This window comes from Piliocolobus tephrosceles, chromosome 11, assembly GCF_002776525.5.
Source record: "Piliocolobus tephrosceles isolate RC106 chromosome 11, ASM277652v3, whole genome shotgun sequence".
NCBI classification, from domain to species: domain Eukaryota; kingdom Metazoa; phylum Chordata; class Mammalia; order Primates; family Cercopithecidae; genus Piliocolobus; species Piliocolobus tephrosceles.
Genome location: NC_045444.1, coordinates 82,291,479 through 82,309,061, shown reverse-complemented (window position 1 = coordinate 82,309,061; position 17,583 = coordinate 82,291,479). Strand labels below are relative to the sequence as shown.

The 17,583-nt window shown below is 39.1% G+C and overlaps 1 protein-coding gene and 1 non-coding gene across 2 annotated transcripts in view; both read left to right on the top strand.

The window, feature by feature from the left end:
• Window positions 1-17,280, top strand: part of HECW2 (HECT, C2 and WW domain containing E3 ubiquitin protein ligase 2) — a 232,228-nt gene extending 214,948 nt beyond the window's left edge. Inside the window, exons 27-28 of the mRNA XM_023216573.1 lie at window positions 597-709; window positions 15,141-17,280. Coding sequence (XP_023072341.1) covers window positions 597-709; window positions 15,141-15,252 — 225 coding nt within the window. The 3' untranslated portion in view covers window positions 15,253-17,280. The remainder of the gene's footprint in view (window positions 1-596; window positions 710-15,140) is intronic.
• Window positions 1,269-1,372, top strand: LOC111549443. Its single transcript, XR_002733741.1, has one exon. It is a non-coding gene; the product is annotated as a small nucleolar RNA U13 (small nucleolar RNA).
• Window positions 17,281-17,583: the final 303 nt, after the last annotated feature.

The following is a 17,583-nucleotide window of genomic DNA, read 5'->3' as shown; positions in this document are numbered from 1 at the left end:
GTGTGTGTGTGTGTGTGTGTGTGTGTGTGTGTGTGTGTGTGTGTGTGGTGTTTATGGTCATCCAGGACAATCTCTGGTTGGTTGCAGCTAAAGAAATACCAGACACAAGGAGGCCTCTGGATGCTCAGGGAGAGCCTTACAAGTACTCTTAGCTCCTTCGGATCTTAGCTCCTTTGGATTAAGGGTCTGGGCCTCAAAATTGCAGGCCCAGACATTCTCTGTTTTAAATTCACCCGACATTGATCAGGAACTGATGCTAAGTAGACTCAGGTTAATTGATATGCCCACTTTATTCATCTATAGTGGGAAATATGCCTGGTTTGAGCTTCTGAGCTGGTCAGCTGCATCCGGTGCTTTATTTTCTACAAACCCTCCACATCTCCTTTCCCTTTATCATGCACAATATTCTCTTTCTTAGTATTCTCTTCTGGCTCTGTGTCAGAATTGTGTTGTGATAATTCCACACCTGTGAAGTTTTGTCTTCAGAACTTCCCTGCCTGCTCTTCCTCAGGAGCTCTGCCAGTGAATGATGTGATGCCTTTCCTGGCTGTTGGTCTCTGGCTTCACCTTCTCCTTCTGTTTTCTTGGGTTGACAGTTTGTTACAGGCACATCCAGCATTCCCTACGAAGGATTTGCTTCTCTCCGAGGGAGTAATGGCCCAAGAAGATTCTGTGTGGAGAAATGGGGGAAAATCACTGCTCTTCCCAGGTAAAATATAAAATAACATTTCTTTACGGTCACAATGTTTGGTGGAGACATTCATTTATGTATATGTTGATTAATTACTGCTATTATGTTAAAAGTTTGGGAGAGTGGAAAAGCTCCTAGAATGAATTTCTCCCTGATAGCCTTTCTAAATGAAAGGAAAAAAGATCTCTCTGGTCACACTTAAAATGTATACATCCATATCTTAAAATACAAAACACAACAAAAGCAAAGCATTTGTTAACATCAGTAAAGCGACGTTGGTTATCATGCTTGTGGCTTATGATTGTGGCTCTAATCTAGGTGTTTCCAGAAGCTTGAGTTTTAACTTTACAACTATTTAGAATCCCTTCAGTAAAAATTACCATTGTAGTTTCTAAAGAATATTAAATAATGTGGATGTGCTCTAGATCTCTTTAGCCTGTCTCATGCATGTCTTAATTCTCATACATGTCTTAATTCCATGCGCTCTGCATTGTATTCTCATTTATAGTAAGATCACATATTTCCTTAGAATAGAAAAAAATGCTTTGCTGCTCCTGCTAATAAAAGCAAAAGACTGATCCTTTTGCAGTTTGTAAGTGTGATAATTGGGTGTTCATGCACATATGTGAGATGTGCCACCCTCAAACCTTATTACAACATCTGCACATTACCCATCTGACATGGAAAAGAAAAGCAAGGACTAGTAAGATAGTATTTGTGAAGACAAAAAGTGTTTGAGATTGAGTGGAGGTAACTGGAGCTGGAGCAACAGAAAAAGAGCAGATGAACAAAAGAGGAATGGAAGAAAATTTGTTTTAGAATTCCTTTATCCAATTAGTAGTAATACTGTAGCATTTTTGAGGTAAAAAGGAGCTGAAATTGCCTCTAACTTTACTAATAATACAACTATAGTCTAGAGAGATTAAATGATTTTGGGTACCCCAAGATGTTATCCTAAGTTTAAGTATAGATGACTTTGAGAAAGCTGTTTTATTAGTGATATTAAGAGATATTATTTATATTATATAAGGTGATGTTAGGTACCCCAAGATGTCATCTGTTTCTTTAACTACAAGCAACTGAACAATCTGTTATCAAAGCTTTCTTCTTAGCAATTGAAAGATGCCAGTTCTTAAGAACTACATTGTCAGCATCAACAGATGAGAAAAGGGGGTGCTGAAAATACAAATGGAGAGAGTGATAAATAATGACAGCTCAAGGGCTTGCCTGAGCCTCCTCGGCTGCCCCACACACATCACAGTCTGAACAGGCTCTGCATCCAGACACCTAAGTATTACCTGGCATATTTGATTTCCAAATCTGGGAATTCATTATTTGATTTCATTATTTGAAGAACTAGCTCATTTTATTTATACTTGGATAATGAGTTTTCTCCCCTTCAACACATAAATCAACAGATTTAGACTATCTGAATAAGACTTTTTACTCTTCTGTGAGAAACTCTTTAAGAATTTGCATTGAAGAAGGAAAAGGCAGATCAATGGTCACCTTTTTGTTGAAATCTATTTCTGTAAAGCCACTAAAGTATATGGAATAAAGTGTCACAATAAGCAGATATGTCAACTGTTCTTATATAATCACTGTAATTTTCACCAAACCTGATGGGTAGAGACAGGCAATTTGATATAGACCTGGAGCTTTAGCTTCAGAGAGACCTAGGCTGAGTCCCACCTCTGTTACTTACCTGCAGCGGGGTCTTGGTGAAGTTGCATGATCTTTCTGAGCCTCTGTTTCCTCATCTACCTGGTGGATTTGAAATTCTGAGGATTATCTGAAATCATTCATGAAAAATACTTAATACTGTCTCTGGCCATGAGTAAGCATCCAGTCAGTGATAGCTGCCATTGTGATTTCTGTCACCATCATCTGTAATACATATCAGGCAGGATGTTTGCATATTGGAAAGAAGGCAGGGGTAGGAGTTAGCAGACCTAGGTTCTAGTCCCACCTCTGCCACCAGCTAACTCTGAGACCTTAGAGATCACTTCATCTTTGAGCCTTGATTTTCTCATCTGTAACAGGCCGGGAGGAGGTGGTATATTAGGTTGGGTTGAGCAAGAAGTAACACCGAAGGGTTGCTGAAGAATCTTGAGGGTCAGGCTGGATTTGCATTTCTGCTTCCCCCTGTAGCCCCAGGAAGTTCACGTGCTAACTCATTGTAAATGGTGGTGTTCTTCATTATTGTTGCATGCACGCAGTTGGGTAACAGGCACTGACCTTTCTTCCTGTCTTCACTATGACCTAAGTTTGCTTCTACATTCCTAGTTTTACCCAGATTATAAAACAGCACAAATAAAGATGGTCTTAGGCATGTTGAGCAAGCAGCCTCTTTTCATACCCTCTCTGTAACAAGCCCCATCTTTTGGGGTCTGATGAGAAGAAAGAGTTACTTGGCTTTTCTGCTTCAGAGTTGCAGTCACCTTATGTAACCCAGCTAACAGGCATGAGCACAGATCTAAGCCCTGTGACACACTAGTTACATCATCCTAAGCAAGACCCTAGATCCATCCCTCTAAAGTAGGAGTAGCAATGTTCAGAGTATTTTGACAATTGTAAGATAATGTATATGAAAGTCTTAGGAATACTGTGTTTACTTTGTTCTTTTTAAACTTTTTATCCTGACTCTTTTGTAAGCCACTGTACTACTTTAACTATTAACATTGGCTCCACAAAGGAAAAAAAGTACATTTGGAGGGAAAAAATTAAAAGAACTTAATTGCACGACAGTATAGTTACATGAGAAGCAACTTCTTCACTGACAACATTGTCATCACCCTTAATGAAATGTGGGGCATTACTTAGGTGTAAAAAAAGATCTGTAAAATTAGTTCTGGCCTAAAGAGATTCCTTTATATTATCAAGTCCTTTTCTCCTACCATCAGAACAGAAACACTGAAGCCACTTTTCTGCTATTTTTGATAGGTGTAAGTTGCACAGCTGAAGAGCTGGTCTGTCTCAAGCTGGTCAGCTCCAGTGTATTTCTTTTTCCTATGAGTGAAATGATGTTTAACATTTAAAATATGACATTGTACAAAAAAATAACAGATGCCGGTAAGGTTGCAGAGAAAAGGGAATGCTGATACACTGTTGGTGGGGGTATAAATTAGTTCAACCACTGCGGAAGACAGTGTGGCGATTCCTCAAAGACCTAAAAACAGAAATAGCATTCAACCCAGCAATCTCATTACTGGGTATATGCCCAAGGGAATATAAATCATTCTATTATAAGACACATGCATGTGTATCTTCATTGTAGCTGTATTCACAATTGCAAAGACACAGAATCAACCAAAATGCCCATCAATGGTAGACTGGATAAAGAAAATATGGTACATATATACCATGGAATACTATGCAGCCATAAAAAAGAATGAGATCATGTTCCGTGCAGCAACATGGATGGAGCTAGAGGTCATTATTCTTAGCAGACTAACGCAGGAACAGAAAACCAAATACTACATCTTCTCACAAGCGGGAGCTAAATAATGAGAACACAAGGACACATAGAGGGAAATAACACTCACTGGGGCCTAATGGAGGGTGGAGGGTCGGAGGAGGGAGAAGATTAGGAAAAATAACTAATGAGTACTAGGCTTAATACCTGGGTGACCAAATAATCTGTAAAACAAACCCCCAGTGACTAGTTTACCTATATAACAAACCTGCACGAGTACCCCTGAACTCAAAATTTAAAAAACAAAAATTTACATTGTACACATGGGAGAAAAATGGCTAGATGTCCTTCTTACTTAAAAAATGAATCCTGGCTGGGCACGGTGGCTCACAGCACTTTGGGAGGCTCCAAGGTGGACGGATTGCCTGAGGTCAGGAGTCTGAGACCAGCCTGGCTAACATGGTGAAACCCGTCTCTACTAAAACTACAAAAATTACCCAGGCGTGGTGGCATACGCCTGTAGTCCCAGCTACTCGGGAGGCAGGAAAATCGCTTGAACTCAGAAGGCAGAGGTTGCAGTGAGCCGAGATGGCGACACTGCACTCCAGCCTGGGCTACAGAGCAAGACTCCATCTCAAAAAGAAAAAAAAAGAATCCTCTAAGAAGTCTGGCATGGGCTTGTGTTGGGCATGGGAGTTTCTGCCCTGGAGGGTTGGAGGGGCTGTAAAGGATGAGGGCAGTCCTGCAACCAGAGCAACGAGGGAGAGAATCTTAGTCTTTCTAGACAAGAATGATGGAGGGCCTTTCAATTTTCAAGCAGGCATATGTAAGTCTCATTCTTTTCTCAGATTTCCTAGCCTCACTTTGTGGTAGCAGTGGATAGTGCTGCTCACAGTGTGAGCCAAGGAGTATATAAAAGTATATGTGATTGTCTCTGCAGCCAGTGCAAGTTGAATCCATGGCTCTTTCTTTCTCTTGTGGTTATAAAGTGACTAGAGACCCAGATGATAAATAAGGATGTAGACAGAAGGGTGTCTCCATGGAGACCTGGAGCCTGAGCACATGACTGCACTTCCTCTGCTTCGCGGTTGGTGGTTAGCTCTGTATTTTGCATTTCTGTGGAAGACTTCATACCCCTGGTGCTCTGATGGACTTTATGAAAAGAGTAAATTCACTTTATGGCAATTGCTCTCAAACAGTCCAAAAACTGGGCTGCTAAGATGCCAGCCTGCAAACTGCAGAGCAGTCCTCTCTGCCACCATGGTATGAGTTTCTGTGTTCATCCCCAAGGTTCTTGCCAAGTTGGGTGATGGGACGGAGGACCTGCAGAGCTGCAGTCGTCACGGGGGTGTGTTGGTTTTTGCCAAAGGGAAAAGCATTTTTGAAAATGGCTGTGTCTGGAGATTATTATGAATGAAATGCTAACTGAAATTAAGAAATAAATTGTAAGTTAATCATGAAACAGATGTCTCATGGAGACAGTTAATCTAATGGAATAGAACTTGAAAAGATAAAATTATTTTTTAAAGACATGACAACTTTTTTGTTTTTAAAATTCTGCTTTTTGGTGGAGCATAGTGGCTCACACCTGAAATCCCAGAACTTTGGGAGGCTAAGGCAGGCAGATCACTTGAGGTCAGGAGTTTGAGACCACCCTGGCCAACATGGTGAAACCCCTGTCCCTACTAAAAAAAAAAAAAATACAAAAATTAGCCAGGCGTGGTGGTGTGCACCTGTAAGCTCAGCTACTCGGGAGGCTAAGGCAGAAGAATCACTTGAACCCAGGAGGTGGAAGTTGCAGTGAGCCAAGATCATGCCACTGCACTCCAGCCTGGGTGATAGAGTGAGACTCCATCTCAAAAAAAAAAAAAGGCCGGGCGTGGTGGCTCAAGCCTGTAATCCCAGCACTTTGGGAGGCCGAGACGGGCGGATCACGAGGTCAGGAGATCGAGACCATCCTGGCTAACACGGTGAAACCCCGTCTCTACTAAAAACTACAAAAAACTAGCCGGGCGAGGTGGCGGCGCCTGTAGTCCCAGCTACTCCGGAGGCTGAGGCAGGAGAATGGCGTGAACCCGGGAGGCGGAGCTTGCAGTGAGCTGAGATCCGGCCACAGCACTCCAGCCTGGGTGACTGAGTCAGACTCCGTCTCAAAAAAAAAAAAAAAAAAAATCTTTTCAATTCTAATTTATAGAAAAAAAATTTACAAAAAATTGCTAAGAAATATATGGATATATTAAATATATATTAAAATACCTACATATGTATCAATCCAATATCCACTACTAGCTGGGCGTGGTGGTGCATGCTTGTAGTCCCAGGTACTTGCGAGGCTAAGGCTTGAGCATGGGAGTTTGAGTCAAACCTGGGCAACATAGAGAGATCTCATTTCTGAAGAAAAAAAGTCAACTACTAAGATAAGCTATGTTAACACGTTAGAGTATGTGATTTCACTCGTTTCTTCAGATACACACAGACACACACATTTTAAAACAACATTCTGTTTATCACATAGAACATCTTTCCATGTCATTAAATATTGCTCTGTAATGTCATCAATAATTCAGTTTTCCCTCCTTCTTTATAGGGAGCATTGTCTACTGTCAAAAGTGAATTATCAGCCAGTATACAGGAAAGTAACCAAGTCCTGAAATACAATGTCACTTTCCTCAATTAAAAGAAAAACCATCAGAACAAGAGATGAGCACTAGAAGGACCCTTTGGGGCCATCTCCTTTCTATATGTGCCTTGAGGTGTCCCTCCTTGGTCTTCCTAATTCCCTGCTGCCTGCTGATCAGCTGAGGTGGCTTTTGGTGTGGGAGAGAATTGACAGGAGATTCTCATACAGTGGTCCGCTCTGTATTTTAACCTCGGGTCCAAGACTCTATTCAACTCCTTTCTCCTCTGCCCTCTCACTCAGTTCTATATAACTATATTCAAAATTTTCACCTTATTCTGCCATTGAATCTGCATGTACTAACAAAAACATACCAGAGTTAACCCATCACATCACCATATTAAAGGTTCTTAAATGCCATATACCTTTTGGATTGGTCTTTACTTTGGGAGGTGGGTAAATTTCTCATAAAAACAGATTGTATTAAAAAAAGGGGGGGGGAATTCTTCTGTAATTAATGTAAAAGTCATGCCATTGAAAGAATTTGTGACTTTAATGGAATGAGATAATCATTCCCCTTGCAGTCCATCAGCGTTGTTGCTGCTGACAACAGAGGACAGGATAGTCCGAGTCAAATCTACTAAAGGTCCTTGAGAGCTGTTTCACAAGTCAGATTTTAAAGTGTCTATTTGTGAGTGACAGACATTGCAACAGTTAAAGAATGCTTACCCCCTCTTCCTTGGCCTCAAGAGCAAAAACCAGTTTGGGCTCATTTCTTTCCACCAGCCTAGTCCACAACACCATCCCCCCTCACCTGGACTGCTGCAGCAGACTGCCGGCTAAATGCCCTTCTCCTACATCCCGCCATTCATTCATTCTGCACTCAACAACCGCTGGGATCTGCAAACATCTCAAGGTCACCTCCCTCCCTTGCCTACACCCTCCGGTAGTTTAGAATAAAATCCAGACTCCTTCCCAAGGACTTCCTGTGGGGACCTGTCTGCCTCCTCCTGCAACCTCAACATGTACCCTCTCCCCAACCCATGACACACACCAGCCTCCTCCTGGGTATTCCTCAAATATGCCAAACTCACTTATGCTTCAAGGCTCAGGTACTTGCTGCCTATAACACTTTTCTGCTGGTCCTTCATGTTCCTGGCTCTTTCTTGTCCCCAGAACTCGGATTAGAGGCGATCTCCTGAGAAAGGCCCACCAGGCTTCTGTCCCTGGTGCACCTGTCACTCACCCCTTACTTCCTTCACTAGAATTAACCCAATTCAGTCATCATGTTCAGTTATTGGTTTACTTGTTGATTATCTGTCTCCTCCTCTGGAATATAATCCTGTGAGAAAAGGCACCTTATCTGAATTAATCATGACTTTGCTCCTAGCACTGAGCCCAGTGCTTAGCATATGTTCTCCATAAATATTGTTTTTAGTGAATTTGTAAACTTGAGAGAGAACTTTGGACCACTCCAGATAAGAAATTCCAAAATCAGAATCCAGACTTTCATATCTCTGTATCCATATCTGAAAAGTTGGGATAGAAATTAACATTTATATTACAAAGTTATTTTGAAGATTAAATGAGATAACATGTGCAAAGTGCTTAGAATAAGGCCTAAAACATCATTCAATACCGTTATCCATTATTACTATTCTTCCTAATATGTAGCCTTCAGGGCTGGCCGGATACTTTACAGTCTTTAGGTGTGTGAGAAATGCGCCATATTCACCAGCGTATTTATATTTTGTTTGGACTTAGAGGAGTTTCCATTCCTGGAACTGTCCTTAGTGGACTTTATTCTGTTGGGTTTAAATTCTTACATTTGAAATGTATGTGCCCTCTTTATCTTTCCCCCAGAGGCATTCACAAGTGAAGAAGGTTCCTGCTCAGAATGCATAGTTTGAAGAGTTTCTTCTGCTAGTTACCCCAGATACAGGAATTCCCCCTATAGGAACATTCCACTTTGTATTTACAGATCCAAGTGCACCTTAACCAAAGTGACCTAATGAGACTTTGGAATAAGACATTAATTAGTGAGCAGATTAATTCCCCTCACCTGCCTGTAGATACTCATCATGCCTTTACTAAGTGCCGAACCTTGTAGGAGATATACATTCACCTTAAGACACAGGGAGTGAAGCAATGGATATTTACATGTACCAACATCATTGGTCCCCAAATGGCATATGACGAATGAGTAGTTGGAGTAGCAGGCACCATAGAATTTCTTTCCTTGAATTCACCTTTACCGAACACCTGGTGAAGGTCAGGGCGTTGTGCTGTGCTGCCGTAAGTTACACACATGTTTGTGCCCTGGTCTTAACAGGGATTTCTGCTCTAAACCTCATGACCTAAGAAGGTATTCATGAGGATATTAGATAAATTATGAATATTTTTAAAATCCTAACAAATTATACCATTAGTTGTGTTAATAAAGCTACCCAGGCTAACAAAACTTATAACTGGATTCTTTAAACATAATTCTATCACTGTTTGATTGGTAACTTTGGATTTCTCATGCTGATTTCAAGCCCTTGAATTCATCATCTGTCCCTCTACCCATATCTTATGTTCTCTGCCTTATTTAAAGATACCTCTGCCAACCCACTTTTCTTCCTTTCATCCATGAAATAACTAGAAAAGGTCTTTGCAAGAACACACCTGGCTTCCTGATGTGACCGTGCCTCCCCATCTGGCCTCAGGTCCAGCCTTGGCTCCTGCCCCTTAGGCGCTTGCCCCTCTCAGGTTTCCCGATGATGCAATGTCATGCTTCCGGGCCATCTGCTGGGAACATCCTTCTCCTTGTTGTTGATCCAGAAAAAACCTGCACGCCTACAAATCTTTCAATCCTTGGCACAAATAGCGTCCTCTATGAACCTTCCTTGGCTCTGCTGAGCAGACTTGTAACTCATTGTATTACTAACTGTAGGCAGGGCCACTAATAGCCAATCCTTGGGACTAATGAAACAAAGGTGTCTCCTAGTCTTCTGGAGAAATGCAGCCCACAGCTAGTGCTCACAGTTTGGCAAGCAGAGCCAAAGGAAGGCTGAATTTCAGTTCCTGCTTGCCCCAGAGCACAGGCTACACACATTTTAGAGGATCTGTTTGCCTGTATATCCTTGAGGACAGAAATCAGACTTTTCATCCTCATCTCTCAGGGGACAGCTGAATGCCTGGCATGGAGTATGTGCTCAGTAAGCATCCAGTGAGTGAAGGAATAAATGAAATATAATGCAAATTGGAAAATTAAGTACATTCACATACACAGAGAGAAATACATTAATCAGCGAACCAATCTGTGGAAATGGAAATGTAACTGGTACTTTTGGCTCACTGGATCTGTCTAATTGCCATGTCTATCTGTAGGAAAAAAGAGAGGGTAAGCATGTGACCTCCTGGTTAACATTTTTGAAGAATCCAGAAAGCACCAAGAGATCTATTAAGTCAGACCAGATGTCTGGAGAATTTTTAAATCTTCTTAATATTGATGCCAGCATGATTTCCCAAAGATGGGTTCAGAACTGCTCTCCTTGAGTGGTTCTGGCTGCATAGATTAAAATGAGGTAAACCCATTATAGCTTTAGTGTGGCTGACTTTGAAAGATTTGAAAAATGTTCTTTTATTGAGACTGAATAGCTGGATGCACTTTTGCTGCCAACATCAACACAGTCCAGGGCCCTCCTGTTATTTTCTGCTAGAGTTTTCATAGGACATGGAATGGGGTGGGGGTGGGGGTGTGAAAAACCTCCGAGGATTATGTGTTGCTTGCCTTTTTTTGTGTTTTTCCTGGTCTTGGCTCATAGAGCAAGTTGATGGTAAACATTGGGCAATTTATTTAACCACACTATTCCTTAATTTCCTTATTAGCAATGCTGTCTTGTTTATAAGGAGTTTTGCAATTTTTGCAAGCACACAAAACACTGGTGCAAATAGCCAATGTAGATATCATATTGCTAATCCACTTGATGTTTCTCCAATTGTGGAGACCACCTGCATCAAACTCACTTGGCATGTTTATTAAAATGCATATTCCCCCAGGCCCAACCCAAACCTTCTGAATTAAAATCACAAGGGGTGCAACCAATAATCTCCATTGTAAAACAAGCTCGTGAAGTGATTTTGATACACTGTAAAGTATCCTTTTGAGTATTTGCCTTCTTCTGTTAAGCCTGAGATTGAACTAGAGGATATGGTCACCTAAAAAATCCCCTGGTATTTTTCAGGGTTTTCTGGATTGACCCAGTCTCAGCCATTGTCCCCAGAGCTACTGCATATTGTGATTGAATTATTCATTTAAAAAATATCTGAAGCTTTATTTTGCCAATCCTTGTCCTCAAAATGTAGACAATCTGGTAGGATGTTGAGGAATAACAGTTCATAGTCAGAGGTAGGATAAAATTAATACTCAGGCTTCCAAAAGTAAAAGAATAAAGCCAGTGAGCATTAATCTCCCTGCTTTCAGTTTAATGTTGGACTTTCCCTAGGAGACCCAGAACTGAGGTCTTTTTTTTGTTCTTGATTTGGCCACTGACTCAGCTCTGACCTTGGGAAAACCATTTAATCTCTCCACACAGTTTCCCTCCACAATATATGCTTTCTCCATCATCACAAAATATTTTCCAGAGGAACTGTTTAGTTTATTAGAAGGAAAGTTGTGTTATGGTAACCATATATTATGCAACCAGATGTAATTTATGAAGCAGCAATAGTTTTAGATTATGGATTGGTAATGGTGATTATGTCTTATGACTGAAGAGGAACAAAAAAGGTTGTCTAGTCCTTCCCTTTGTGTTGAGAACTGGAAAGAGCATTCAGACTTGTGGATTTACTGGATAAGCTTCAAGAGTACCAGCAAAGATACTACAGAAATGGCAAAGAGACATTCGAAGTCCCTGTTTGTCTCCTCAGAAACCTGGGAGAATGAAAGAACTGCTGCCAACTCCTAGCTTTGTTTCACTACCTGCCCTGGACAGATGATATACTGTATCACACTTAACATCACATTTACCACCTTTTCTTGAACTGTTTCACCGCCTTGAGACCTGTTAATGGTTCTACTGATGCAAAACAAATTGCCACAAATTTAGCAGTGTAAAACAACACACATTTATGATATCACTGTTTTCATGGAGCAGGCATCCAGGCACAGCTGAGCTGGATCTTCTGCTCGTGGTCTCACAGGCAGAAATCAAGCTGTCAGTGGGGCTGCATTCTCATCTGAAGGACCAACTAGGGAAGAATCTGCTTCCAAGTTCCCTTGGGTCGTTGGCAGCATTCATTCTGTGCAGCTGTAGAATTCGTGGTAGCTTCCTTCTTCAAATTCAACAACAGTGAGAGTCTCTCTTGATTTCCATAAGAAATCCTAAGGCTTTAAAAGATGAATGGACTTTGCACCCATTATAATAGCTATTATAAAACAAACAAACAAATGAGAAAAAAAAACAAGAAATAAGTGTTGGTGAGGATGTAGAGAAATTGGAACCCTTGTGCACTGTTGATGGAAATGTAAAATGTTGCAGCCACTATGAAAAATGCAGTATGATGTTGCACTTCTGTGTATATCTCCAAAAAAATTGAAAAGAAGGACTTCAACAGATAATTGTACACTGATGTTCATAGGAGCATTATTTACAATAGTCAGATGGTAGGAAAAAAACTCGTGTTTATTGATGGATGAATGGATAAAGAAAATGTGATATATACATACAATGGAACATTATTCAGCCTTAAAAAGGAAGGAAATTCTGACCCATGCTACAACATGGACCTTAAAAATGTTATTCTAAGTGAAATAACCCAGTCACAAAAGATAAATATTTTAGGATTTCACTTATATGAAGTACATAGGGCAGTGAAATTCATAGAGACGCAAAGTAGAATGGTGGTTTCCAGGGACTAGGGGGAGAGGAAATGGGAGTTACCATTTAATGGATACAGATTTCAGTTTTGCAAAATGCAGAAGTTTTGGAGATCGATAGTGATGATGGTTGCAAAATAATGTAGGTGTACTAATGCCATGGTACTGTGCACTTAAATATAGTTAAAATGGTGAATGTTCTGTATATTTTATCACAGTAAAAATATTGAAAAGTTAATCAGGCAAGAGAGATGAACACGTAGATCACAAAACAGGAAATGTAAAAAGCAAGACGCATGGGGAAAAGATGCTCAACCTTATCGGTAACCAAAGAAATGAAAATTTCAAAATAGTATTGTGGTATCATCTGTTAGTCTAATGGGATAATAAGTGTTATTTGTCTAACACACAAAGTTTGGCATATACTTATATTCAAAACATATTCCACTTTTCTGCTTCCTCCTCCCCTACCCCTGGAACAGAGCTAAACCTTTATGTAATATTTTTATTCCAATGTTTCACAGATGATAGATTATAAAGCACTCCTAGGACTCTATTTTAGTATACAAATTGAGTTTTTAAATAAGGAAAACCTTTTCTTGAGGCTCCGTTTGGGTTCCAGGCTAAGGATATCAATTGCAATTCTGAAATGCTTATTGTATCAAAAAAGGGTTTGCCTGCAAAGATTCATTAAATGATTTCCACCAGTATATCCCAGAGTTTATAGTACTAGGAGTGGATGAGTCGGTACTATCTCTATACCCTGAAACTGATACAGTTTGTGTATCCCTAGTCAAAAAATTTTAAATCTAAAATGCTCTAAAATCCAAACTTTTTGAGTGCCGACATGATGCCACAAGTAGAAGATTTCACACCTGATCTCAAGTGACAGGGTGCAGTCAAAAACGCAGTCAAAACTTTGTTTCATGAACCAAATTATGTAAATATTGTATAAAATTACCTTCAGTCTGTGTATACAAGGTGTATATGAAACGTAAATGAATTTCGTGTTTAGACTTGGGTCGCATTCCCCCGAAATATCTCATTATATATATGCAAATATTCCAAATTCCAAAGAAATTTGAAATCCAAAGCACTTCTGGTGACAAGTATTTTGGATGAAATACTCTATCTATATTCTTACAATCTAACAGATCCCCTTCACATTCCTGTTTTTAATAAGCCATGTGGCCATACACCTGCTTTATTATCCTTTTATTATCTCATCGTTCTCATGGGTCATTACTTTGTGGCAATTCACTGAAGGCAATTAGAGTCAAATCTTGTTGATAGTAATGAAATGTAGCTAACAATACATCTATTATTAATTGGTCAAACACTACGAGCCAGTCATTCTGTTAAGCATGTTTCTGTTATTTCACTTAATCCTTACATCCTTCTGAGACAAGTTATATAACCACGCTTTTAAAGGTGAGAAATAGGGGCTCAGAGTTTTAATAATTCACTCCAAATCACACACTTGTTGGTAGAGCTAGAATCCAAACCCAAGTTATGTCCAACTGCAAATCTCTGGTCTTCCCACTACATTACACTGCATCCAGGAATATTAATTATATTTATTTCATAAGGAAAAGGGATTTATTAAAGTATAAGTATAAACATGCGACTTTGTAGAAATAGCCTGTTAATAATTATAGTTCCTAAAATTTCTTATTCATTCAGGAGTATTTTTTTAAGTCAAAGTTATGTAGGTCCCCCAAACAAGCTGTTGTACATTCAGAATAGAATGTTTCCTATTTCATGTCAAAAGTGCAGATTTGCTTCCTGATAAGATGTACTATTTGGAGACTGTCTATTTTTTATTGTGATTCAGGTGCAAATAACAGGAAAACATATTTTTTTTCCTATCTTGGCAAAAGAAGTATTTCTAAAAAAGAACACTTAATATAATGATTTAAATTGCTTATTTTGTTATTGTGTATTGGGAGAAAGCAAATTTTAATACAGAATTCAAAGAAGTAACAATGGCCTACTGACTTAGAAAAGTCCAGCCAGGGAATTTCCCGAGACTCTAAGCCATGAGGCGGACCCTCAGAGACACTGGCTGCTCTTCCCTCTCCAAGAAAGTGAAAAAATGCCTAACTTCAGAGTATTGAAGAGACACCCAGGCATATGCCAACTCAAAATGAACTACTTTGCAAGGCCTTATGTCCATGTATTAGAAAAACAATCTAGCATCAAAAGAGAAATTAAAACCAAACTTGTCTTTGTAATCCTTAGACCACTCAATAAATGGTCATTTATATGTAATATAGCTTTTAAATGTTGGTGAAATGTAAATAAAGTATTTTTTTTAAATATCCTCTTTTCCTTAGAGAAATTCAGTTCTGAATTTTTAAGGTCAAAATGTTTTCAAAGATTTTTCAAAATGAGTGTGAAAATTGGCAACAAATAAATTTGAATGTGAAAGACAATCATACACACACAGACGCACACACACAGACGCACACACACAGACATGCACAGACACACCCCACACATTTTCATTTCACTCGGCCTGTTCTAAACTATGTGCTGTTTCTTGTGTTTTCAGAGCGCACACATGTTTTAACCGTCTGGATCTGCCCCCCTACCCATCCTTTTCCATGCTTTATGAGAAACTGTTGACAGCAGTTGAAGAAACCAGTACTTTTGGACTTGAGTGACCTGGAAGCAGAATGCCCATCTCTGTGGACAGGCAGTTTCAGAAGCTGCCTTCTAGAAGAATGACTGAACATTGGAAGTTTTAAGAGGATGCTTCCTTTAGGATAATGCTACGTGCTGTTATTTTCCAGGAACAAGTGTTCTGTCACATTTTGGGACTGGAGATGAGTCCTCTTGGAAGGATTTGGGTGAGCTTGATGCCCAGGGAACAACCCAACCGTCTTTCAATCAACAGTTCTTGACTGCCAAACTTTTTCCATTTGTTATGTTCCAAGACAAAGATGAACCCATACATGATCAGCTCCACGGTAATTTTTAGGGACTCAGGAGAATCTTGAAACTTACCCTTGAACGTGGTTAAAGCCAAACTGGCAGCACTTGGCCCAATCTTCAAATTAGTGCAAGTTAAATAATATAATAAAAGTAAATATATTTCCTGAAAGTACATTCATTTAAGCCCTAAGTTATAACAGAATATTCATTTCTCACTTATGAGTGCCTGCATGGTGTGCACCATAGGTTTCCGCTTTCATGGGACATGAGTGAAAATGAAACCAAGTTAATATGAGGTACCTTTACAGATCTGCAATAAGGTGGTCTGTGACAATGTATATGCAAGTGGTATGTGTGTAATTATGGCTAAAGACAAACCATTATTCAGTGAATTACTAATGACAGATTTTATGCTTTATAATGCATGAAAACAATTTTAAAATAACTAGCAATTAATCACAGCATATCAGGAAAAAGTACACAGTGAGTTCTGTTTATTTTTTGTAGGTTCATTATGTTTATGTTCTTTAAGATGTATATAAGAACCTACCTATCATACTGTATGTATCACTCGTTCCATTTTCATGTTCCATGCATACTCGGGCATCATGCTAATATGTATCCTTTTAAGCACTCTCAAGGAAACAAAAGGGCCTTTTATTTTTATAAAGGTAAAAAAAAATCCCCCAGATATTTTGCACTGAATGTACCAAAGGTGAAGGGACATTACAATATGACTAACAGCAACTCCATCACTTGAGAAGTATAATAGAAAATAGCTTCTAAATCAAACTTCCTTCACAGTGCCGTGTCTACCACTACAAGGACTGTGCATCTAAGTAATAATTTTTTAAGATTCACTATATGTGATAGTATGATATGCATTTATTTAAAATGCATTAGACTCTCTTCCATCCATCAAATACTTTACAGGATGGCATTTAATACAGATATTTCGTATTTCCCCCACTGCTTTTTATTTGTACAGCATCGTTAAACACTAAGCTCAGTTAAGGAGCCATCAGCAACACTGAAGAGATCAGTAATAAGAATTCCATTTTCCCTCATCAGTGAAGACATCACAAATTGAAACTCAGAACTATATTTCTAAGCCTGCATTTTCACTGATGCATAATTTTCTTATTAATATTAAGAAACAGTTTTTCTATGGCATCTCCAAAACTGCATGACATCACTAGTCTTACTTCTGCTTAATTTTATGAGAAGGTATTCTTCATTTTAATTGCTTTTGGGATTACTCCACATCTTTGTTTATTTCTTGACTAATCAGATTTTCAACAGAGTGAAGTTAAATTGGGGGTCATAAAAGCATTGGATTAACATATGGTTTGCCAGCCTATGGGTTTACAGGCATTGCCCAAACATTTCTTTGAGATCTATATTTATAAGCAGCCATGGAATTCCTATTATGGGATGTTGGCAATCTTACATTTTATAGAGGTCATATGCATAGTTTTCATAGGTGTTTTGTAAGAACTGATTGCTCTCCTGTGAGTTAAGCTATGTTTACTATTGGGACCCTCAAGAGGAATAGCACTTACGTTACACTCCTGCACCAAAGGCACACACTGCAGTGTGAAGAAATGTGCTGAAAAGGGGTTATAGAAACCTGGAAATAAGAAAGGAAGAGCTCTCTGTATACTATAATTGGAAGAGAAAAAAAGAAAAAATTTTAACTGGAAATGTTAGTTTGTACTTATTGATCATGAATACAAGTATATATTTAATTTTGCAAACTGTTTTCACTTGTTTGTATTCTTTTCATGATAAGGAAAAGTAGTATAACACACTTTTTTTTTTAAAGTCACATCTTTGATGGTATATAAGATGTTTCAGGGCTGGCATTCTCTAAGCATCAGATAAAGGTTGCATTTCTTTCAAAAATACATTCAAAGACCATGTTAGCATTCAGTTTGGTGTGAGACATTTAGTTATGATATTTCATATTATTAGGTAAAAGAGATTTGAAATAAAATGTATCTCCTTAATTATTTCTAACAAATATATTTCTTTATTAAGGCATCCAACTTTTTCCCAAA